Here is a 27,172-nt window from a genome sequence, read left to right as displayed (position 1 = left end):
TTTGTCTGGCTTCACCTCAAAGTTATTTGCAACATTTTGAAAATAAAGAGGATGGATTATTTGACCCCATTGTTATCAGAGGTGAGGCCTGGATTTCCTACACAAATTTCACATCAAAACAAAAGAAATGGTGATGCTCATCTAATCATATCCGAAAGCAGAGGTTCAAGCAAGCACCTTCTGCCCTAAAAATCATGATCACTGTTTTCTGAGATAAGAAAGATATCTTCAATAATTTTCTGGAATGCAGAACTTCTGTCAATGATAAAGTATATAGTTAAACCTTGCTGAAAGACAGATGTATCACCCAAAGCAAAAATATGGCTTGTCAATGGGATCATGTTTTTGACATGATCTTCTTTAAACTGACATAAATTGACATGTTTTTGATTTCTTTAAATGACTAAGGTCAAGGAAAAATAAAGAATATTCATAAATTTTTTTGGATATGATAAACTATTTTTATGTTTCAATTTTTTTGTAATTTCTAAATGGACCTTTCTTAAAAGTGAAACCTGAATGATTAGATGGATTTTAAAAAATTCTTCTATCTGCACATTTGACATCTAATTTTCAGGGTCACTAAAACTAACTAGAATTAGAATAGAGTTACGAAAATCTAACTTATATAATAATTCAAACATACCTATAAAACATTTTTATATAATAAAGAACAAAGGTCAGTTTACAATAGTTTTGCGCGCTGATTGTATCCTTTTGAAAGGTACTCATAAGTATCATCAGCATGTGTTTTCATTCACACAAACTGGATTGAGCCACAGCCATTTTTAGGCTGTATTGTCTCAAATCATTTAAAAGCTATTCCACTAAGGTCATGTGCTTGTTCAGCACATCTAGTGCATAGCATGAGTGAATTGCTTCATGAGTGAAGCTGGCACGATATCATCTGCTACTCTTTTCCATATTTCTTCAATGGTTTATATTTTATTTCAGACATGGTTCAATTTTTTTTACAACTGAAAATAGAATAAAATTTACAATTGAAGGTAGTTACAGATAACCAGTCTGTAGCTAAAACAAAAATATTTTGTAAGTCAGCGTAAGTCAATCCTTTCAATGTTATCACCAATCTTTCTTTCGTGAAATTAATTGCTTCCATTTATATTATTCTATCATCAGTATTATTAAAAAATTGCCATTTAAACAATATGTGAGAATTGTTTTTAATCATCTTTAAATTGAAAAAAAAAAAACAGTGTATCTATAATTTCCAATTAAATCTCTAACATCTTGGAGTTCATGCATCAACTACCTTTGCTTTCTTCTTTTATTTTCTTCTAGTACAAGGCACAATTCAAACACAATAACAAAATAATACTCTATTTATATTTTATGCTTTTATTTTTTTACTGCAGTTTAATTAGATGAAAATTAATTTAAATAATACTTAAAATTTGAATGAGTCATAGAACTGATTAAAACATTAACAATGCAAGATTGATTTTAATTGTGATTCTCATTTCTTTGTCTTCATCAGATAACTTGTTCAAGCTCTATCTATACTGTAGCAATTATTACTGTTTTATGATTACTCATTTTACCATGTAAAAAAAAATATTGCTTATCTATTGAAAAAAAATTAGGTTTTTAAAGCAAAATTAAAATTTATAAAATCTATTATAAAAAGTCAGTTTAGTAGTTGTTTATTTATAACACAAAACAAACCAATCTCACTGACTCACTTTCTCAACTTGTATTTTTTTTTTGTCGTGTGTAGGAATATGAATATACAAGCTACAGTTAAGTGACTTTTGACACAATACCAAAACCAGGTAGACATATGTCAAACTAGTTACATTGATACATAACATGGCAGGAACTAGACATTAATACAATAGGATATGGCATAAATTGAACCTTATTTAATACAAAACAACAGGACAACTGTTATACTGCGGTAAGAAACTCCCAGTAGACTGTCATACTGTACAACTACTTGTCAACAAATGGTGTATAACAAACCCCAATTCCACTCCCACTTTTAACTGCCATTATCCCATGTTTTTCTAATTCTTTTCTTTCTTAACTTGAGTCCAATTTTTTGTGAACAAAATATTACACTTAGTAAAGCAATATGCTAATAATTAAAAGTGGTAACTTTCAAGTTACTACTAATACGTTAAGGTGATTATAATAAAAATATTTATTTCAAGTAAAAAATTATCAGGTTATATTTTTTTTTAACTAAAACAAAAATAGTAGAATAAGAAAAACTGAAAACATTCATTTTTTCTTTTTTTATATAAATGATAAAAAAATTAATTTTTTCTTTATTTATACAAATGATAAAAACAGTTAAAATTTGTTTTCCCTATTTTTAAAATCAAGTTTGTCAATATAAATGTTCATGTAAATAAAACTATTATCTGAAGTTCTATTCATTAAATACCACAATCGCAAGTTATCTGTATTTTGCATGTGCTAAATATGGAAAAAAAAATTCTCTAAAAAAAAGAAAAAATATAAAAAAGAAACAATGAAAATAAAATCATGTTCCACAATTACACTAAGTGAATATCACTACAATAAAAACTACAAAATACAGTATTATTAAAAAAAAAATAATAAAATCTTAAAAAAAAGCAAAGCAAAGATTATTAAAATCTTAAAAATACCATTATTAAAATCTTTTTCTTTATGTTATTTTATTTATTTTTTATTACTTTTAGTATTGTGTAATAAAAGTACACAATGTAAACAACACTAATTAGAATAAATTAAAGTACAGGTTCATAAATATTAATTTAATTTTATCACATAATCACATCAGTTATTACAGAGAAAGCTGTAAAGCTGGACTAAAATTCAAGTAAGCGATTATCAAAATTAGTTTTTTTGTAACTTTTAATAAATAATCAGGAAGAATGTAGCGTTCTATCAAACCTGAAAATTGATGCAATACACAAATTTCAGTTAAAATATTTTTTCTTATTGAAAATGGGTAACTACTAATCAAATTCTGTTTTTAACTTTAATTAACATTATCCATATGTAAAAAAAAACAGAATATAGATATCTGAACTGATTACCCTAAAATTTGCATGCTTATCAACTTCTCTTAGTTTGACAAATATATTTTACATATAATAATCAAAACAAACATATTAATAATAAAAAATAATCACATTACATACCTTCAGCAGTCTGTAATCCAATTAGTTCACTGTAATCACCCTCTCCAGTGCTATTAAATGCTTTTACTCTAGCATTATACATAGAATTGAAATGTAAACCATCAACAGTGCATATTGTTTCTTTACCGCAGTAGACTTCCTGCATAAAACAAACATAAATTACATGAATAATAATTTTTTTTTTAATAAAGAATTTTGTACTATAAAATATTATATATATGTATAAGGGCAGTCCAAGAAGTAATGAGACTGATTTTTTCAGGGAAATTTAAAGTGTGCAAAGTGGCAGATCTACTTGCACACAAATACCCAGATGTGTGTTCACTTTCCAAATCAATTTCAAGTTGATTGTTGAAGTCATGAATGTCAGTGATCATTGATTTTCTACCGCAGAAGAAAATGTCAATCAACTTTTTTTGTACCTGTTTAAAAAAATCAGCTCCCAAAATCTATGAAATTTCAAAAGAAACATTCAATTAAAAATATGGTGTCACATCAAACATGTTTTTATTAACATGCAGTATTTTTGGCCGAAGGAGAGAGACATCGAGCACATCTATTAACAGCATTATGATGAACACAGCGATAGTCATCATTCAAGAAGATTGTCGTACTGGTGTGCAGTAGCAGGGGGAACTGCTATCTAAAAAAAACAATGAATTCAATATTTTGGGCCAGCAGATGCGTATGAAATGCAATACCTGTCTTTGGGTTTTGCAGCTCTTAACGCTTGACCAAATAGAGTACTGCATATTCCTCTGCAAGGAAATATTAGGTCTGTTGCAAGAAGGAAGGAACATAATGTAGTAACCATTGAAGAGTCTTGGATGTTCCATTATGACCCTGAGATGAAACAGGACATCTCCCAATAGAAGTTAACTTCTTCACCACTACTGTATTTGCTGTATTTTGTATTTGCTTTCTGTTACATCATTATGCTGAATATAATGCTGACTCATTCAAAAAAAAAGTTCCAGAAAGAAATTGAAGAACTTTTACTGTATCACAATAATGAACACACCCATGTTGTTCAAACACTTATTCTGTGAATTTTTGAATTGAAAAAAAATTTTAATGGTTCCTCACCCACCATACAGCCCAGATCTAGTGTGACTTTTGGTTGTTTCCAGAGATGAAGGATCAGATAGAGTGAAAATTTGAATGAATCTAAAGATTATAAAAAACATGGAGGCATAATGCACTCCTTTTGTAGGAAAGACGACTTGGATTTTGTAACTGAAAAGTGAATCAAGCGCTGGAAGCAGTGTGTTGACACTTCTATTACTGACTTTTCATACATTAGTTGCAAGTTTCATTATATCTTTATTATTTAGTAAGAGTATTTTTACTTCCTTGTACAAAGTAAAGGAAGTATTGTGATCATGAAAAATTTTGGTTTTCAGATTTCAATGTAAATACCCAATTTGACCATTCCTGAATCCATTTTGACTAGTTTCAATGTGACGTCTGTACGTACGTATGTATCTCACAATTCAAAAACAATTAGCTGTAGGATGTTGAAATTTTGGAGTTAGGACTGTTGTAACATCTAGTTGTGCACCTCCCCCTTTTGATTAGAATCAACTGGATCAAGTGTCCATAAAAGCCCATTTGGATTTTGAACTTTTTCTTAACTGCAGTAATAAGCCCTCATTGAGAGCTTTTGAATGACATATCATAAGTGGAAATTATTTTCATTGGTTCCAGAGTTGTAGCCAAATAAATCCTTAATTAATGAAATATTTGGATCTTACAAAGGGAAGGCACATCGGTTCGAATCAATTTCCTCTTTTTTTTAATTTTTTTAAAATTTAAATATATTGATTTATTAATAATTATTAACCTCTGATTGTAAAAAGAAAAAAAAAATATGAAAAAATATCATAAGTTATTAATGAAATAAAATTTTATGAAATTTTCATTTAAAAAAAATGTGTATATATAATTTAATAGGTGTACAAGGAAGTCATGTGGTATCCACATCAGATTTTTTTTTAACTTGTTTACAGTTATTCAATATTAACATTAAAATAAACTTTTTCAAGGTGGTTTTTCAATATTTACATATTTTTTATCAAGAAATATTTAATAATAATATTATATAAATAATATTCAAATTATAGTCTTTTGACTACGTTATCTGAATTTTCCTCTGATCATTTAAAAACTGAATTAGATAAAATCACTAGTTTTACCATTAAATTACAAATATCATATATTTACAAAATGCAAATAACTAGTAGTATTTCTACACTAAAATTTGGGCTACAATTTTGGTACCCTAAACTAAAAACAAAGCATTTACACACTATGTTTATAAGAATTTTTTTCTTTAATTTTATCAATAAAACACATTCCAAAAAATATTACTTTTACTTTGTGATATACCCTGAATCCAGCATTAAAAACATCTATTTCTGCAAATTAAATCAATCACAGTTTTTGAACAAATCTTTTAATATTACTTTTTTTCAAATAAGAAAAAATTAAGTCTGAAACAGACTCATTGTATAGTGACTAAGAAACATTCTTTCTTATAATTGACACATATGAAGCACATATTGTACAATAGATGTTAATCAAAATTGTTATTTATATTCATCATACAGCCAATTCCTGTGGTGTATTTGTAGATATGAACATCATCTGCATTTCAGAAGGCTCCAGATGTTAAAAGTAAAGCATGATTTGCTCAGTAAAGATAAAAATGGAAAACCACTTAACTCTTCACTTTCCTTAGAAAGTCTGACATGGGATACTTGTTATTTTGAGAAATGCTATGCCAATTTCAGGATTAATGCATATCTGATGCCAAGACACCTCCAATCTATTCAGCAATGTTATATTTGCACACACGCGCGCGCGCGCGAGAGAGAGAGAGAGAGAGAGAGAGAGATTTATATATTATTTAATTCTTAAAATTTATTTACTGTGAACAGATAAATAAATAATTTATTCAGATCATATGTATTATAATACAAATAACAAAAAGGAACTGCTTCATAATTTTCCTACAATTGTAAAGGGGAAAACTGTAGAACTTTGATCATAATTTAATAAACAAAAAATGAGTATCATCCTTTTTCTATTTTAGTTGACAGTCTTCAGATTGGTCTGTGATACTCCTCCATTCTGTTCTACTCTGCGCTAACTGTTACACCCCATATCATTAGCAATTTATTTCACATACTTAGGTCTTGGTCTTCCTCTTTTCCCTTCAATGTAAACTTCTATTATTGTCTTTAATAAGCTCTCGTGACACATAAAATGTCTCTTCTATCTTGGTTCCATTGAACCTTACTAGGCTGTTCATGTATACTACAGATCATCACTTTTATTTTATTACTATTTATTCTCAGATTATACTGTCTGCTCACCACCTTCTCCATTATACATACATAACCATTTCCTCAGTTCTTCTTCACTTTCACCCATGATGGCAAAGTCATTCGCAAAACTTTACTCTTACTACTCTTAAAACATTACTTTTCATCCACCTGGTATATATATATATATATATATACATACATACATACATACATACATACACGTATGCACACAAACACACACACACATATACAAAAAAAAAGTTTGATAAAAACATATATATGCATAATTTTAGTTTTTCTCAAAATACCTTTATTTATTCATAAATACTGATTCTGTCACCTTCAAAGTATTCATTTTCAGATATATATATATATATATATATATATATATATATATACACTTCCCATACCATATCCAGCAAATATGGAGGCTGAGGCATCACAACAGTGTCATTTCACAAACAAGCAATGAAATGTGAGCAGATGCACTATCTTGGTGCAATTGCCATGAATTATTTCACCATAAATATGAGTGTTTTCTTCAGATTGCGTGCAAATGGCATAGAACATCCAGGTAGTAATCTGATAATAATTTGTCCATAATCACTTTCTTCATTTTTTCAACACTGTCATTGATTATTGATGTGCTGGGATATCCAGGGCGTAAATCATCTTCAGCGTCTTCATGGCCCTCTTGGGAACATTTATACCAATTGTAAATGCACGTTTTATTCATAGGATTGCCAAAAGCAACATTCAACATTTCCATTGTAGTAATGTAATTTATTCCATTCTAAAAGCAAACTTTAATTCATATTCTTGGTTCCATTTTTTCCATAAGTTAAAAATCGCCAACCATACCAAAACACGTGTAACCTTTTCAACAGCCAACAATAAACTAAGCATTATTAGCCAAAAATACGGCTACCAACATAAACATACATTAGGGACAAGTGTACCAACACAAAAAAAAAAAAGATTGTGACAATTAGACTTATTCAACCTGGGAAATTTTAAAATTCCGCCTATTTTTTTTATCAATGCTTGTATTCACATTAGACAAACTAAGCTATTTTAAAATGTGTCTAAAAAAATGACCACAGTTTTGAATAATACCTGGAACATCTCTAGAAGTAGCAATTTAATGAAAATTAATGGGTGTGATGTAAGATAAAATACCCAAAAGCTTAAACCAAGTTCAATGGGAACCACTTCCCATCAATTACCAAACTACTAGTTAAAGAATTTAGCTCAATACTGTTCATGTTCTTGCCAGTTTTGGTTTTTTATTGCTAATGACCATAGCAGTCAGTTTTAAAATTTGACAATAACATACTAGACAAAGAACATGAAATAACTTCTGCCTATGATTTTTCTGTTTGATTTATATATCAATATGTTTAAAATTCAACTGCCAAAGTAATAAATTAATTCAAAATTCAAAATATGATTAAAAATGAACTGGAATCACGTGATTTATTTTCAATTTTATACATTTGCTAAGATAGTTATTCCATAAAATAATAATAAATGATAAAGTCAAACTGTTCTGAAAGTTTTACACAATTCAAACGAAATTCACGCAACAGTAAAAAAAAACTGAATGCCATAAAATAATTGAATAGAGCGACAGTATTTCAGTAAAATTAAAATGCAAAAATAATAGAACAAAATTAAAACTCCTTCAGGCAATTCATATGAATTTTAAAATTGTAAAACACTAACAAGATGTTACATACATTGAAAACACAATTCAAAATTTTCATTTAAAACAATTCTTAAAAGTTTTGAATATCCAATTATTTTATCTATTCATTTATACTGAGTGGTTTTGGATATTTATTCAATTTTATAATGACCTGGGACAGGCAAATTATAAAATTTTTCTTTTTTTTGTGATTTACTTTTTTCAATTTATGTCGTTCTATAAGAAACGATTTTTTAGATGCTATTCCTCAAACAGCATTAATCAAGTTTTACTAATTGAGTTAAATAAAAACCACTTGAAGAGAGATTTTATTTTATAAATAATAAAAATTTTCTACTTTAATTATAAAAAAATTATTAAATTCTGAAAAATTCAAGAGATGACAATACATCAGACAACTTCATAAAAATAAACGTGTATTTTTGAAATAATTTTTTTTTTTTAAATTTCAGTTCTTTATCATATCTGGACAAAGACAGATTTTTTACTACTATATAAAAGAAAGTAGTTTGGCAGCATAAAGACAGGTCATAATGTTCAGCTAGATTTAGCGACCCATTTATCTACGAAACAGGCATCTAGCATAACCACATTATGGAAATGAGGAGTTGCTCTATCCAAATAGAAATCATCATCCACTTGTTGATCATTAATACTAAGTTGTAAGGTAAGAAATTTACTACACATTTCTGGAAACCAATATCATTAATTATAAAAAAACAATGATCACAAATTTTTACTTTACTCATTGCACAAAACATTTACTTCTCAATCATTTAATATAATTCATTTCTTAATGAACTCCTCTTCTACGTATGTTTCCTATCTTATTGTAAATAAATTTTTTTAAATTTAATTTTGACTTCAAAGAAGTGCCAATCTCCCTCTTCACAAGTAAAAACGACCATTCTGATTTTATGTCGACTGTAGTCTAAAAGCAATAAACAGAGCTATGTTTCTTAACAAAATTGTAATTTACAAATGCCTATAAATATATAATTATTTTACTGAAATTAATTTTCTTAAGATTCATATTATTCTTCTGCATTTTTAAATGATATTTTAAACCCTATTAATATAAACCATCTAGTACTAAATATTGAGCTAATACATATCTTAACTTAACTTTATCATGAAATACTTTCACAAGATCCCGCATCCTCAGTCATGATGGTAATATTTAATTAAATTGATTAAAAAAAAAGGCTAAAATAAGTCATGTATATTGCGTAATGTTTGTTACATTACTGTAATACATAGTATAAGGAAAATTGCATAATAATTTATAATACGAGTGCTGCTATCTGTTACAGTTTTTATAAGGCTGTCTCCCTCAAACACTGTCTGATGGTTTATCAAATTAAAATTTATTATTTATGTAATATTTTTCTAATATATTTAAGACCAAGGATGAATTGATTTTTAATGAATAGTTATATTATTAGATGTAGGTTTTAATGTATATATTCTGAAGTTTCACTTTGGTTATCCTTGTTTATTTCAATATTGACATCTAAATAATTAAACATTCTGTTTAGTAACATTCAGTACATATGCAACAATTTTTTGATCGATTTCCCATTCTTGTATAACATTTTTCATTTCAGTTTTTATATATTTACTGGTATGATCTCAATCAAATTTAAATTTACAGTAAATTTGATTGAAGAGCACAATCTTTGTTCACATAATGTGCTGTTATGGCAAAATAAGACTTGTTTAAAAGTAGTAACCAGCCATCAGCTGTAAAACAAATATATGATGCATTTTTAATTCCACATTTTACTTTTTCTAATGTGTCTTGATACAGTGAGATCAATAAACTGTTTGAGATTGTTTTCTTGTTAGGGATCGGTTATGTCGAGTTGAACAAACATATTCATGAAATCTCTGAATTCATGTTGTTCTACTACTCTAAATGGATGGAAACCTTTCACTAGAAATTTTAATATTTGATTATCAATTGCCCTGCATTTATTTCGCAGTATAGGTTTTATCCATATCTTGTAGTGTGTGATTTGTTTATAAGTTGTGATTTTTGATCGTGCAGATGTGATCGGGACTGATGGGCTGATTTCCATTTAAAGTGGCGGTTCAGAAGATGACGTTTGTTGAACACCAACAGATGCCGAAGTTAATGGGTCATTATTTCCATTCGTAAATACATTAGTTTCATTAACTAATGTTTCACTAAAGTCAGAAGGACAATTAATCATTTTCTTGAAATCAGTTCTGAGATATTGTGTTAAATCTGACATTATACCATCTTTAACTGTTATTTGGGATAAACATAAATTACACCGAGATTTTTCATTATTTATTCTTTTAAAATGGTACCACACATTATTCCGTTTAGAAGTCATTGTGGCATGAAAATCCCTTAACTGTTGAAGTTTTATAAGCTCAATATAAAATAAAAGAAATATTTAAATAACAGTACCTTATCTGGAAGTATAAAAATAAAAAAATTCACTTTACCTCGTAATATATATCCAAAACTGATAAAATACTGCACTCACAAAAAAGAAGTCAAAATAACAAAAATTACACGGAATCTATAAGATTTTTACCGCACACAACACAGAAATGCCTAGTGAACACATAACACTCCAGCTGCATATCAAATCTCACTAATCATAAATCAATTTCAATGATTTGTTTATTGAAACGCCTGCAGTCAATTAGTAATTAGACATCACCAGACAGGCCTGTCTGGTATTGTGGACTGTAAAGTATAAAATGAAGAAATTGTTGATGATCTAATTGCTAACCAATGTACTATCATTTATAAAATTTTAATTTTTAAGATTTTTTTATCACCATTATTGTGATAAGATTACAATAAAATAAGAAAATTTCTTATGATTTAACTTGCCTAGGCGTGTACCTACTAATTACATGACATGACGTCATTGTCTTTGGATATCATGGAGACATAACTTGTTCAAACAAATGAATCATCATTCATATTTCAACATGTCCGAAATGGTATCTAAGGCGACATTCAGCAATAGTATGGTGTTAATTCACTAAAAACATGGTGTTAATTCCTTTCCTAAAACCTACAATTTAGTCCATCGAAAGTACATATGACTCCCTCTGGTAAAGAGAGTCCTCTAACGCCATTAGACACATTTCTGCTAAGCAAAAGACGCAAGCACAGACAGACCTTCAGTGGATGGTGAATCTGAAGGGGAATCATGTCAGGAGAAAGAAGTACATACGTTGCTGGTCTACCAAGGTCATTCCAAGTAATCTTTTTTTTCAAACAAGTCTGAAGGACCAGAACGCAATCCATAATTCCGTCCACATACAAAATTAATGTATGACCAATAAAAATAAGCAAATGCCCGCCTGATAATAAGAGACCCGGAAGAAATAAACAACTGCTAGTTTTTGTGGGGAAAAATTAAGAATGAGTTGTAATGCTATGGTTGACGTGAAAAACTATCTTCGGAGTTGTGCACGGACAGTTTATTACAAAATCCGAAGTAATAGTTAGTCTGAACAAACTGCGGACAATAAACAACAATAGACGAATTTTACTTTGCGAAGCGGAAGAACAACTTAGAACGGATTTTTCTGCAGATATGAGTGTTATGTAGTCAGTAAAAGACTATGTTTATCTAACCTGTAAATTACAACAATTTTTTTATAATATAAGAAAGTACTCTTTATAAAGATAAAAAAAGGTTGCAATCAATTTCTTTTCATTAACTAATATCACCCCCTTATGAACAAAATATTAGGGTAATGACAGATAAGTATCGCATCGACCCAACGTCACTGGCTGGCGGATTGTCTATAAGTGGAATATGATAATCCTGTTCACACCGCCGTAAACTGTCGCGACATTGACTGCAGCAATGTATATTTCAACTGCTGGGGACTGCTGGAACATGTTAATGAGACCGACTGGCATTCTCTTATTGGATCCTGAGAGCGCATAATGTCTTCAATTCTAGAACTGGGTTCATAAAATGATTTTTTAATTCGAAAGTAGTGGAAAAGTCTTTCTTCATCATTGCTCAAATAAATTTACAGGGTTTTAATGTTTCCTTCAGAAGTCTACCACCATCCAATGAATGTGTTCAAAAACGTATATTTTTCTTCCCAAAGTATATCTAAAAAATATAAGTATATATAAAAATGCCACCTTTTTCTTTTGCCACTTCCATAGCACTTGAAAGAGCCTTACCACTTCCATAACACTTGGAAGAGGACAAGGCGAGATTGAAAAAGAATGCTAGACGGCTCTGGGTTGGTGTTGAGGAATAGAGTAATGTTCTTCATCGAGTTGACGGTAAGTAGCACGATGCGACGCTATTTTTAATTGACATTACAAATGTAAACCGATATTACGTTAAACAAAATTATAAACAGATAAAAATTGTTTATATTATTTATACTTGTTTTGAATTATTTATTTTCAAATATATTTTAAATATTTTTCTTCTTTGGTTACGCGATCAGTTTTGTTTCGATTGGATTCGTAAACTAATGCTGAGGAAAGTTCTAATTATCCAATCCCACAACTGTAAATGTGTTTAATTTATTATATTACTTCAGCAATATTCTTTCATCTACTCATTTATTTTTTATCGTTAATCGCAGCGCAGATTACCGTATTCAAATTTGTTTATCGCTGATATAATTGTGGAGAGAGCAAGGAAGAATTTTAGTTAACAATATTTGCTAAACGTAACCATCAGCCTTCATTTCATCAATATAAAATCACTAGCCGATCTGTAAAGCTATGCGATAAAATGTTATGTAATCCTCACTCTCTGTTAACTCCATGTTAAGCTGAAAATATAATCTAAGCGTTGTACTAAAATATGACTTGAACATTACACTCGTACCCACAAACCAACGCTGTTCAGATAACTATCTACAGTGCGTTCGAAAAGTCACTACAAACTTAGATTTATGGGCCTTTACGGATTAATTATTATATTTAATACAGATCTGAAATTAACAGAATAGCCTAAAAATAACGGGAGGGTAACCTCCTTAAATACACAATCCTGAACACAAGTTCCTTATTTCCGAACACTTTTGGAATGTTTCGCATCAGATGATTACTATGTTCAAGCCTGCATGTTCGAGGCAGGCTTTGAACAATATATTCAAATTTCATGTTCAATTACAATCACCTTTCGATTTGTTGATCTCTACAGAAGGTAATGCGGTAAACTCAAAATCCGGTTTTGTCGCCGGATAAAAGCTCTTACGAGTTGATCCAGTCTTTTATAGTCTACGCAAAAAATGTTTTTGACAGTCAGATGCAGCAGTTTGACACCATTTGGGATATAACCAAACAAAAATGATGGCTTCTGTGAATGGGTCGATGAATTTGATTACAGATAAACGATCACTAATAAAAATTTGTTCAAAGAAGTTAGGGTACGCTTTCTATAAAAACCAGCCCATATTCCTACTTTTGACCGAGTAGAATTCTCTTACATACAAACCGTAAAAATCTCATAAAACCGCATACTGAGAATTAATAGATTCAATAAATAAATAAAAACATCTATTGTATGTGATACCAAAGCTATTTTCAAAATTTTATTAAGTGAAAAAACAAAAAAATCAGTTTTTTGGAGAATAAAAACTGTTGAGAATTATTTGTAGGTACTTAAACATAGTACACAGTACTTTCCGAAATTATTATTCTATAAAGGGCATCTTATAGCAGTATAAGTTTTCGAAACATATCAGTGGTAGCATTTCTCTTCGAATTCGTTCGATTTATCATTATTCATGTACAATAAATAAAACTCCATTCCTGAATAAAACTAATTTTCCATTACAAATTTTACAGTTCATCGGTACGTTGAAAAAAACCCCGACCGAAGTACGGGAGAAATCAACTAAAAAATACTTTTTATAGTTTTCCTGAAGTAAGCAATATTAAAAAATGTTAACAAAATGAAAAAAATTTCTAAATAATAACATAGTTCATGACTATAATAAATCGATATAATTACAAAATGACATAAAAAATAAATCTATTAAAATGAAGGAGAGGAAATAGTTGAGTTTCATTTCCATTTTAATTATATTCTGCAATTTTCTGAGTCATTTACTACATGAAGTATGATGAAAATTGGTCAAAGTGTAGAGGAGATGAGGGGTTAAGAGCGAAGGGCGATTAGTGGCATCGAGCAATAGAGTAGTCGGAGAACATATCTGTATTAAAAGAGTAGAGACCTAAGCGTAGCCGGGCAAAATTATTCCCCCAATCTGTAAATGAAGCTATTTATCAACGCTTCAGGCAAAATGAATCACACTAGACAGAGAGAAACGGAGAAGGGCTGCCTGTATTTTGTGACTATATTTTTAAAGGCTTCGTATCCAATCAAATTCGATCAACTACTAATGAAATAGTAGAGAACGGACAGTAAAAAATTGAGATACTAATTATGGATAAATTCTCATATACTTACGAATAATAATAAAGTAGAAATAAACCAACCAGTGCAACATTAAAAAATAAATTAAATTCTCTTTCAATTACGAAAAACGTTATAACATTTTAAAATAAAATTATTAAATGAATTATTTCGGTTTCAATAGTTTCGATGGGATGTCATTCTTCCTGAACCTAACATTTAATTTGAAAATAAATTAAAATTCCAAGCAATAATAAGTTACCGATAAATCGCTAGTAATCTGCGTTTACCCGGTTATTTTTTCATTTATTTCATTCATGTCACATTTAGCTTCATGTAAATAGCAACTTGCCAAGAGAATTTATACATCAGTTTTCAAACGAACATTGTTAATTTTTCAAATAACGGTGTCTTCTTATTGCCTTTGAAGCAGCAATTTAAAAAAAATAATAAATCGGGTTTGTTCGAATTTTACACAACCTAAAAACATAATGGGAAGAACCAACTAGCCTCATTTCACATTCCATTATATCTGATAGTCAAAATTATACATCATCAATAATTTGACATTAACTGATTCATTAACCATATTAAATGGAACCAATTTACCGTAGAAAAGTACATAAGAATGAAACAGGTCGTGGTCCCCAAACTTTTCAATTCTTGGGTCATTGCCGAATTCAGATTTTCCCAAGGTGCCTACGTCAAATTCTAACAAGTAAACTTTGCAAAGTAGCCAATCATTGTTTTTTTTTTTTGCAACGGTCAGGTAAAAATAAATAAAACACATTTTATATCATAAGAAAGTGAACAAAATTAACTTATTACAGTAATTATTGGGATGAATTTTGTTGATTACGAAAATCATGCAATAAAATTTAACACAGCCACCCTCATTACCTCTACAAATTGATATTCGCGCGATACTTCGATTTTATCACAGCAACTGCCAAAATACTAGTTTCGCCCAAATAAGAAATCGCAAGTGGGATTACAATTTTCTGATATTTAATACTTAGGAGTAGATACTCATATTTTACCGACATTCAAAATTCCATACTGCTAGATTTTTTCAACGTACTGTCGCAAGACAATTCAATCAGATTGATTATCTTCTGCAGTATTAAATTCAGTTGGAGCAGTGGCATAAATGAATCTTGAATCCATGCAAATTTATCGATATTATAATTTCAAAAATATTTATCAAATCAGGTGGTAATAAGCTATGATAGGCATTTTCCAAAAAATGGAGAGAAATATTATACCTCGAGAGAAATACTTTGGAAGTAAAACAGTGATGCAAAAAAAGGAAACATTCCATATTTCTTCATTAATTTTTTTTCCATAGTTTTAGTACTTTTATAAATGGTAACATTTTCACGTAAAGATGTCAAAACATTAAAAATGTCACACAAACATACTAGTTTTACCAACAAAAACAAATTTTCATTCACAAAATGTTCGGTATACCTGTATTTCTCCTCATTAAGAAAAATATAAATTTCTTCCGACAGTTCAAACGCACTAGACAATAAGTTACCACTAGAAAGCCATCGCGAAGTGCTATAGTATAACAAATACATATTTTCGCATCTCACACAAATTTGTAAAAAATTCTTGCTTTTAACGGCCATGTTTTATAAAGTTTACTACATTCACTAGATATTCTAAAACCTGATTCAATGTAGGATTCAGATATTTTGATGCGAGTCCTTCCCCGTGAATAACGCAGGGGATCCGCAGTGCTTTAGGGGCTTTGATTAAAATAAAAGCCTTTAATTCTCCTTAACAGCCGGACATAGAACGAGCACCTTCATTACAGATGCCAACGCGCTTAGTCTACTCCAAACTGTTTTTGGATTAAAAAGTGTCAAGGATCTCGAACAAGTCTTGAGCCTTTGTACTAGAAGTTACACAAAAGAGAAGGTCTTCTATAATGTTGCTACCATCTATAAACCGTACATAGCAATTATCATTGAGGTCTTTCGCTATGAGCTGTGTTCTCCGACTGAAGGTGTTATTGGACACAGTTTTGAAAGTAGTTTCCCAACAAACTCATCGATCATAATGTTTACCATTATGTTTACAGCAGCCGGTAGAATCAGTTCTACGATTTTATGGGGTTTCTTACATTTTCCGATTTTATGTGCTACCTTCGTAGATGCTAACAAAGCATTGCTTGGTATTGATACCTGCTTATAAAAACTACCTTTTTCATAATTTAGCTCTTTTAACTTCCTGCTAAAGTTGTCACGGGATTTACTAACTATGCTGGTATTCTAAATGGCGCTTTAACTTACTTGGTAGCATGAACTCTATTGCCAAAACTTTCGTATATAAAACACATTGTGGCCTCTCTTCACCAGTAACTTCTTCTTTTTCTTTCTGTTTCCTGTTTAGCCTCCGATAATTACCTTTCAGATAATACTTCAGAGGATGAGTGGTGATAGAAAGACAGGTTCACCACTAGACCAACCCGGTGGGTTCTCACCAGTAACTTCATCGAGTAAAACCAAACTCCAAGTAGCTGTCATCACATTTTCAATTTTTACGCTTCTTCTCACTGTTGCCATTGGCTGACGATGTGCCCTCCTCATTTTCACTCGCGTAGCAAAAACAGATCCATTTTTAAAGATACTTACGGGAAAAATATCTCAGAAATTTCACTTAACTTGATCACAACAATGTTCAGTTAATACAATACAGAAAACTAATTCAACACTAATATATCGGTTTCGGTGCGAAACCGACATCTATTTAAATACGATACAAGTACCAGAAAGTTCGATAAACTAGTAAAACAATCTAGAGATTAGTATCGCATCATCATTTAAAAATAAAAAGGCTTCCGCAAACAATAACTAAGTGGTTTGGACCAGGTGGTTAGATGAGACTGAAATGAAAATGGAATAAAATTTGAAAATTGTGTAATATGCGACGCCCTTTTGAGGAAGTCGCGGCTCCCCTGGGTGCCGATGCGCAGACTTTGGGAATCATTGAAATAGCTGGTAAAGACATTTAATAAATTTAAAAAAAATTATCAACAGATAGATTATGATTTAAAAATTAATTACATGAAAATTATATAACTAAAAATAATGTATTAATAACTGATTGTTAAAGCGTAAAATCTACTGTAGTTTACTCCTTGTATAATGTAAAAAAGATTGTCATAATATCAAAAACAGTATAAGATAACTTCAATAAAAGCTGGCGGTTTATTTCAATAAATATTGCGACTTATTGCTGTGATATAGAGATTTTCGATGATTTGTTTTTTTTTGGGGGGGTGGGGGAACAACGAACAAGAACCAATAAATTTTATATAACATACCTTTCATCTCAACTGTAATAACGTTATATTTGTCGTCGACATATTTTTCATATATCTGTATACACATGTTACGTTATAATACACATTAAACATATAGACTTTACAAGCCCTAAACGTTAAAGATTTTGTCCATTATATATTATTCAGAACGACCAATTTATTTATATATAGTACCGTTGTATACATAACAATAAAGTCCCAAAAAAAAATTAACTTAAATCCTTTATTCAACGTATTCAAGAAAAATACAGCAAATATTTTCAAATTTAATATAATTAAAATGTATTTAAAAAAAACCAGAAAAAAATGACTATTCAGGAATCAACACAAAATTAAGCTTGAAATGACGTACAGATTTACACATTATGAAACATGATGCTTGTAAATATAGTGGAATACCCAATCCACTCGTCTTTATGCCGGGCCTTAAATTATCTTTAAGTCTTATCTTTTATCAATGTTCTTTAGATGGACACCTTTCTTTTCATTACATTTCAAGTTAATGACTTAAATTGACTGCATAAAAAGTAAAATATAAAATTTCAGCTGACATACAACTAAAACGGTAGGAGATGATATAAACGAAAATTTATCGTGGTCTCTAGAATGCACATGAAATAAAAGGAGACGTTAAGTAAAATGAAGTACAAATAAGAGTACGGGCATATTAAAAATTTGTTTAATCACAACCAGTATACCTTATCAGCATGGACTTGTGCATGATTTGCTTTAAATTTTATTACAGCTCACAATACAGGACGGATACACATATTCTTACAGCAATCCATTACGTAGCACGATTATAAGCAAGACCGAGAGAGATATAGATCATTATTATAAAACTACGTTTAATGAAGGCCTTTATTTTAAAAAATTGAGCTCAATTTTTTGAAACCTATTTTTAGTTACTCTGAGCTGAAGATTAACATTTTCATTAACAGGATTTAAAATATAGGGGTTTTCTAGTGAAATATAATTAATTACCTTCAAAACATTAAATTACAAAATATATATAGAGATATTTATTAATGATAAATTGAGAACAACTGAGGCAGGCCTTGCTGTCTTTATTTAAATAAGAACCCAGTTGCTGAAAGAAAACCGTAGCCAGGCGCCCTCGCTACACCTACTTTATTTAAAAATACGAAAAGTAACTTGTAAATTTAACAAAAAGTATTAAATTAATTTTTTTCATACAAAAATTCAATTTATGATAGTTTTAGTCTCTCATAAAATCCAACCTATCATTTTTACTTTTCCATCTAGATAGAGCAATAGCTCTAGAAGGGAACGTATTGTAACAGATCCAATTTGGGCATATGCGGTTTTCACCAGATCTTGACGTTTTGACACCTAAAGAACTCAAAAAAACGGATGAAAATTTTCCGGATGTTAATGTTCGTATATACATGTGTTCGGTGCTGGACTCTAAATCACCTTTTATCTCCAAAACTGCTGGACCGACTCTGACCAAACTTGGTCAGATTACTTCAATATATGGGATATTGATCCCATTAAATTTCCAACTTAAAAGGTGGTGAAGTTGTTAGAGCAAGGTCACCCTCAGTATCTCAAGATTTCGCCTAATTAAGGTCATATTTTTCTTAGGAACATTTGTAAAAAAAAACCTAAAAAAAAAATTGTAAATTTTGTTTGCAAAAGAAGTTTTTGCAAAATCGCACTCCAACCCCAAAAAATGCTCTAACTACTGCTATGTTATGATGTCACAATTGAGCGGTAGAATTAAATACGAGTAAATTAATAATATTTAAAGGGTAAAAAAGTAACTCGGTCTGGCTGGATCTCGAACTCGATCGCCCGGTTGACTTGGTAACTGATGCGTTAAGCCTCGCAGCTACACCAGTATACCGACCGTACAAGCGAAAATTGTTCTATGTAAGTTGCGAATTACATTAGTTTAATTAGTGCCGACCGTCACGGCTAGTACTGCCACACCCGTGCGAATTAAATATGGTATGCGCGTGCGCTTTAGATAGAATCAAGGAATTAATAGCCCACCGGGTTGGTCTAGTGGTGAGCGCGTCTTTCCAAATCAGCTGATTTGGAAGCCGAGAGTTTCAGCGTTCAAGTCCTAGTAAAGCCAGTTAGTTATTTTTACATGGATTTGAATGGTAGATCGTGGATACCGGTGTTCTTTGGTGGTTGGGTTTCAATTAACCACACATCTCAGGATTGGTCGAACTGAGAATGTACAAGACTACACTTCACTTACACTCATACATAATCCTAATTCATCCTCTGAAGTATTATCTAAACGGTAGTTACCGGAGGCTAAACAGGAAAAAGAAAGAAAAGAAAGAAGGAATTAATATATTTAATATATAATATCAATATAAATAAATATTTTAAATTAAGCTGTGTGTGTATACGTGTGTAAGCTGTGCATTAGAGACAACGATAAGTATCTTATTCGGGTGAGCAACTCAATACCTGCCCCAAATTGTTATTTATGATTGTCGCTTTATCTAGACTAAGCGCAACTATCTATTCTTTCTTTTGCTAATTATTTTTATCATCAGTTGAACACTGTTCATGCTTCTATACTGAAGGTTTCTCTCGTAGACGTATTTCATAAATACCTTATTCTGTGCAAAAAAGAATTGTTAAAGTCGAATTTATGTGCGTTCAGGATTCTTTAAGGAAATCATCAATTAAAAGTTTCCTAATGTCAGCATCCTAGCAAAGAGTAGGAAAGAGGACTAACAACAGTAGTTAAAAAATAACGTATTTCAGGGTTGGCTGCAAAATTAAATAAGAAATAATAGGTTTTCTTCCGTTAGAATACAAATCATCCTCATTCATTCTCTGAAGTAATACTTTACGGTGGTTCCTGAGGCTAAACAGAAAAAAGAAGGGTTCCAGAAGCCGAAACATCTATTCAATGAAGAATTTACGCAAGTCCGAAAAATTTTATACAAAAATTACCACAAAAATTGGTGTAAAATACACATCGGACGTAAAATTCTGAATTCATTTATTTAAGATCGTATCGTGAAATATTTATGCAGCAACTTACGGAAGCAGCCAAACCAAAACATCTTAATTATTATTGTAACTAGCTTTTTAATAAACTCTCTAATTAGACCCAATATTGAATCTTTTGATTGTCAAAGCATGATCATTCTTGGCATGTCAATTCAGTTTGAAAAAAAATCTGGTATAGGTATGCAGGCAGATTACTCTCATTACAATTGTTTGAGAAACCGATTCAAAATGAAAAAATCGATGTATGGTGTGTTGGCATCTCCATGATAACTGTACCGTAAGGCCAATATTCTTTAATATGACTGTCAATACAGAAATGTACCGGACAATTTTTGATGAATTCTACGCCCAGTTGACTGAAAGTGAGCTCAATTATTGCTTTTTTCAAATAACGGAACAATAAAGTCAAACGAATTCACAATTTTTACAGAAGAATAAGCCGTCAGCAAATGTTTGTGGTCTTCATGTTCGCTAGATTTGTCTACAAGTGATTTTTTGTGGCTATCTGAAGGCTAAAATTTCAAAATCAAATCTTTATATTTTGGGAGAATTAGAGAAGAATATTCAACGTATTATCGAAGCCACTGACTGTTAAAATTTTGAATTAGTGTCTCAAAATGACTGCTCGAGTAAAAAATGTTGGCATATTTAAAGATATAATGTAAAATTTTTAATAAAATAAATTGTGAATTTAGTTACTGTTTTTAAGAGAAGTTTCTCAAATCAGCTGATTTCGAAGTCGAGAGTACTAAGGTTCAAATCCTAGTAAAGGTAAACTTTTATACGAATTTGAATACTGGATACCGATATGTTCTTTGGTGGCTAGATTCCAATTAACCACACATCTCAGAAACGGTCGATCTGAGACTGTACTTCATTCATACATATCATCCTCATTCATTCTCTGAAGTAATATCTTACGGTGGTTCCGGAGGATAAACAGAGAAAGAAAAAGAAAAGTTTCTACATTATTTAAAAATTATTTTACCTTCTGAATTTATAATTAACTGTAACTTGGAATTAATTAATATTACAAAATAAAGTTTAATTTTGAAACAATGAAAAAAATATTATTATAACTACAGCTAATTCCTTTTAAACTTGAAGAATACCGGTGTTCTTTGGTGGTTGGGTTTAAATTAACCACACATCTTAGAAATAGTCGGACCTGAGAGAGTCTCAGGTCTACAAGACTACAATTCACTTATCGTACACATCAAACACTCATACGTATCATCCTCATTCATCCTCTGAAGTAATAATTGACGGTGATTCCTGGAGGCTAAACAGGAGGAGATTAGATTACATTTTCATGCCATTTCTCCCGCCACCATTCCATTCGGTCGCCCTAAAGCATAAGACTGAATGTCTGTGCCACAAACGGCTACTGAGCCTCGAATCAGTTTAGCGAACAGTGTCCTAACTAGCTCCTAGAGCTAATCTAATTGCGTGAGTGAACTAAGCATGGTGCCACACACTACTTGCTTCGTGTCCCACCGTTCACTTGTCATATATTCTAAACTGGGTAGGCGCACCCCGTCAACTACTAAAATATATATGACATTCAATAAATTAAATTAAACAGGAGGAAAAGAAAAGACTTGGTAATTCTGCTAGCGGAATTACATCACTGGCTTGCATATAATATTGCTGAAATCCGTCAAAAAATGTTTTTGCATCTTGTATAAATTAGCGTTTGACTTCGAGTTCGTTTTTTGCGTATTCAACATTGTGTAAATCTTTTTGGATATTTCGTCATCGCCGGTTTCATTTTCATCACAGCATTCTACTCGTATATTTTTGTAGATTTTCTAGAATTGTTTAAAATTTTGAACGTGCGTTGCAAAATATTATTATCATCATCTTCGGCATCAACTATATCAGCGACTTCTAAACTTCAATTGGCAAAGCAATTTCTGGTTGTGCTCGCCTATGAACTGAACTACCTGCTACAGATTAAGACGTGCACTGATATCTTTAGCCGTAGCGGAACAAGTCAACATATTTCCTTCTATGTCTTGTATAACGTAGCTTACTACTTTAACTCGGTAAATAGTTTAATTCGTTGTGCTTGATGGCAAAAACTCAATTTGAATGTTTACTCCTCTCTCCTTATAGCGTTTAAACAACGGTTAAACGATTTGCATCACTAATAAAGTTTGATTATTTCACGATTAAAATAAAGAAATATACGAATTAGTGGACCTTATAAGTGGGATTTTGGACCGTTTAACAGGCGTAATTTTACATGAATTATACCAATATGTTTCTGTTTTTACAAAACTGCCCCAATTAAACGGCTGCCCCGAATAACCCGTGGTCCTATTAACCTTAATTCATTGTATATGCATTGTTGTCGATACTTCTGTTTTTCCGACAGCTCTGTGACGGAATTAGTTTTTTTTAAGGTTCAATTTCGTTATCCTTCCGTCAGTTTTTATTAATTAATTTTTATGACATTTATTTTATTATTAACAACAATAGTAATAGACATTAAAATTATTAATTTAAATATACAGATTATTGAATTTATTAAAAAAAATTAATATTTTTTTAATTATATGACATTTTATATTTACATAATATTTATTATAAGTGACATTTATAAAAAGTACAGTATGGTATGAAAGTGATTTTAATATTCTTAAAAAAAACAAAAAAACTATTGACTTATTGTATAGGCCAAAAGGCGACAATGTCTTTCAGATTGGAATAAAACCGATTCCGACTACTTACTTTTACTTTATGGCGTCAAGGAAATTCGCGTAAATAGCTGCATAATAAATTTCTTGCTGTGTTAGGTTTTCGACGAAGATTATTTTTCATAACAATATTATTATTTATATAAATATCATAAAAATTCAACGGTAAACACTGGCGGAAGAATAACGGAAAGCAACCAGTTTTTTACTTCCTTGTACGAAATAAAGGAAGTACCTCGTATAAACCAAAAATGATTAGCCGTAAAATTTCGAAATTTTGGATATAGAACTGCTGTAACGTCTAGCTGTGCATCTCCCTTTTTGATTGCAATCGACTGGACGAAAAGTGTCCAAAAAAAACTCGAAATAAAAAAATTGGATTTTTGACTTTTTCTTAACCGCAGTAATAAGCTCTCCCTCATTGAGAGATTTCAGTGATATATCATAAGTGGTAATTATTTTCATTGGTTCCAGAGTTATAGCCAAATAAAATTTTAATTAATGAAATATTTAGATCTTATAAAAAGGCACATCGGTTCGAATCATACTACATTTCCTTTTTTTAACTTCTATTTTTTTAATTTAAATATATTAATTTATTAATAATTAATTATTAACCTCTGATTGTAAAAAATGTTTTACAATAAATAATAATTTAATAATAACAATAAAAAATAATATGAAAAAATATTAGAAGTTTTTTTTTTTTTTTTTTTGTCTTCAGTCATTTGACTGGTTTGATGCAGCTCTCCAAGATTCCCTATCTAGTGCTAGTCGTTTCATTTCAGTATACCCTCTACATCCTACATCCCCAACAATTTGTTTTACATACTCCAAACGTGGCCTGCCTACACAATTTTTCCCTTCTACCTGTCCTTCCAATATTAAAGCGACTATTCCAGGATGCCTTAGTATGTGGCCTATAAGTCTGTCTCTTCTTTTAACTATATTTTTCCAAATGCTTCTTTCTTCATCTATTTGCCGCAATACCTCTTCATTTGTCACTTTATCCACCCATCTGATTTTTAACATTCTCCTATAGCACCACATTTCAAAAGCTTCTAATCTTTTCTTCTCAGATACTCCGATTGTCCAAGTTTCACTTCCATATAAAGCGACACTCCAAACAAACACTTTCAAAAATCTTTTCCTGACATTTAAATTAATTTTTGATGTAAACAAATTATATTTCTTACTGAAGGCTCGTTTAGCTTGTGCTATTCGGCATTTTATATCGCTCCTGCTTAGTCCATCTTTAGTAATTTTACTTCCCAAATAACAAAATTCTTCTAACTCCATAATCTTTTCTCCTCCTATTTTCACATTCAGCGGTCCATCTTTGTTATTTCTACTACATTTCATTACTTTTGTTTTGTTCTTGTTTATTTTCATGCGATAGTTCTTGCGTAGGACTTCATCTATGCCGTTCATTGTTTCTTCTAAATCCTTTTTACTCTCGGCTAGAATTACTATATCATCAGCAAATCGTAGCATCTTTATCTTTTCACCTTGTACTGTTACTCCGAATCTAAATTGTTCTTTAACATCATTAACTGCTAGTTCCATGTAAAGATTAAAAAGTAACGGAGATAGGGAACATCCTTGTCGGACTCCCTTTCTTAATAGGGCTTCTTTCTTATGTTCTTCAATTGTTATTGTTGCTGTTTGGTTCCTGTACATGTTAGCAATTGTTCTTCTATCTCTGTATTTGAACCCTAATTTTTTTAAAATACTGAACATTTTATTAGAAGTTATTAATGAAATAAAATTTTATACCGACTAAAGTAAAAAAAGTGTATATGTAATTTAATAGGCGTACAAGAAAGTCATGTGGTGTCCACATCAGATTTATTTTGGTCAGTAAAATTCGGTTTTTTCGGTTTTGGTGGTCAATAAAATTGTTGAGCACTCTTTAACAAAAAGTATGCGACTATCATCTAATTTTAATAAGGTAGGAACTCTTGTAAATAATTTCATTATTTCATGAAAAGTAAAGTTAGAAAACTATTTAAATTATGTTATAAACTTGAAATAAAATCACATTATTTAATAATTTTAATAAGTTTCAAAACGGAAAAAAATCATTTGGGTTCTCATTAGTTTAATAATTGTATAAAACGAACTAATAAAATAAATAAGTGCTTGTAATTAAAATGTAAATTAAGAATGTTGATTAACGAACCGATTAATTATTTTTGATGATGCTTTTAATTTTTGTAATTTTATAATTTTATTGAACGATTAATTAGTAAACAGTTCCAAAGTTGGAATATAATTTCAGTTCATCAGAGTGGGTTGAAGTACTTAACGTTAAATATGATTACTTAAATAATTCAATTATACATCTAATTAAACTCAAAAAATAAATTATTGGATGAAACTTATAGCATAAATAAATCCTTTCTAATTATCAAATGTGAATTAATTTTCAATGTGACCGAGGATGCAGTTGTATGTTTCTTTTTTCTTTTTCTTTCAGTAAGATTAATTATTTAAAAATCCACAAAAATTACGTCATGAAGAATAATTCAAGTGTATCAACGTAAATTAAATGAAATACGGTTTACTAATATGTAACTGATATTATTTAGAATATATTAATTTCATATTAATAAATTAATAAATCAAGGAGGCTTTTCAAAAGCGACAAAATTGTCTAAAAAAAAAAACAAAGTTTGAAATTGATTCTAAAATAAGGAACAAACTTATTCTAATATCTTTCATAGATTTTCAGAAAGATTTTGTGGACACAGAGACTTTTTTCAAACTTTGAGTGAATACGGGTTTTACCAAAAAACTTTGAACCTCTTTAAATTTATTCTCATAAACAAAATCAGTAAAGTAACTTAGTGAGAGAAATCAGCAAATATTTCCTAGTAACAACAGGGTTGAGACAAGGTGATGGACAATCTCCAATCCTATTCAACTTTGTTTTGGCTAAAATAACGAAAATCTTTCGCCAGATGAATGATGAGGGTGCAAAAACCTAAAACTCAAAATAAGATGCTCAGTCTTTGCTGATGATCTGACTCTTTTGGTTGAATCGAAGGAAGACAAAGTGCACAAATAGAAGAGTTAACAGGAAAAGCCCAAAAAGCAGGCTTACAGGTATTTTTTACCAAAATGGAAATCATGAGGTACATCAAATCATTCACGTAGAAGAGAATAGGGAGTAATTACGGAAAGATAAATGTTACCAATCATTTTAAATACCGAGGAGGAATTATAGACAGAATAGAAATAGATAACCCGTCAACTGAAAATAAAATATTAAAACTGGAGAAGCTTAGATTTATCACCAAAGACTTCTACAATAAGAAGAATCTCTACAAAGATCGTGAAATTAAGACATTATACAACTGTAGTAAGACCGGTAATCTTATATGGCACTGAGATATTACACCTAAACGACCTCGTAAAATTTCTCAAATCGAAAGAAACCTACTAATGAATATCCATCGTCCAAAAGTAACAGAAAAAGGATACAGACTGAAATTTAATAAGGCGATCTACCAAAATCAAGATGACCTAAAAACAGCG

The 27,172-nt window shown here is 30.4% G+C and overlaps 1 protein-coding gene across 1 annotated transcript in view; it reads right to left on the bottom strand.

The window, feature by feature from the left end:
• The window catches only part of Trim9 (E3 ubiquitin-protein ligase Trim9), a 617,022-nt gene that overhangs the window by 28,918 nt on the left and 560,932 nt on the right, over positions 1-27,172 (bottom strand). Inside the window, exon 6 of the mRNA XM_075368305.1 lies at positions 3,156-3,294. Coding sequence (XP_075224420.1) covers positions 3,156-3,294 — 139 coding nt within the window. The remainder of the gene's footprint in view (positions 1-3,155; positions 3,295-27,172) is intronic.

The sequence above is a fragment of the Lycorma delicatula genome, chromosome 6 (assembly GCF_047948215.1).
Source record: "Lycorma delicatula isolate Av1 chromosome 6, ASM4794821v1, whole genome shotgun sequence".
In the NCBI taxonomy this organism is placed as follows: Eukaryota; Metazoa; Arthropoda; class Insecta; order Hemiptera; family Fulgoridae; genus Lycorma; species Lycorma delicatula.
The sequence above is the reverse complement of the archived record's forward strand: the minus strand, read 5'-3'. Positions and strand labels throughout refer to the sequence as shown.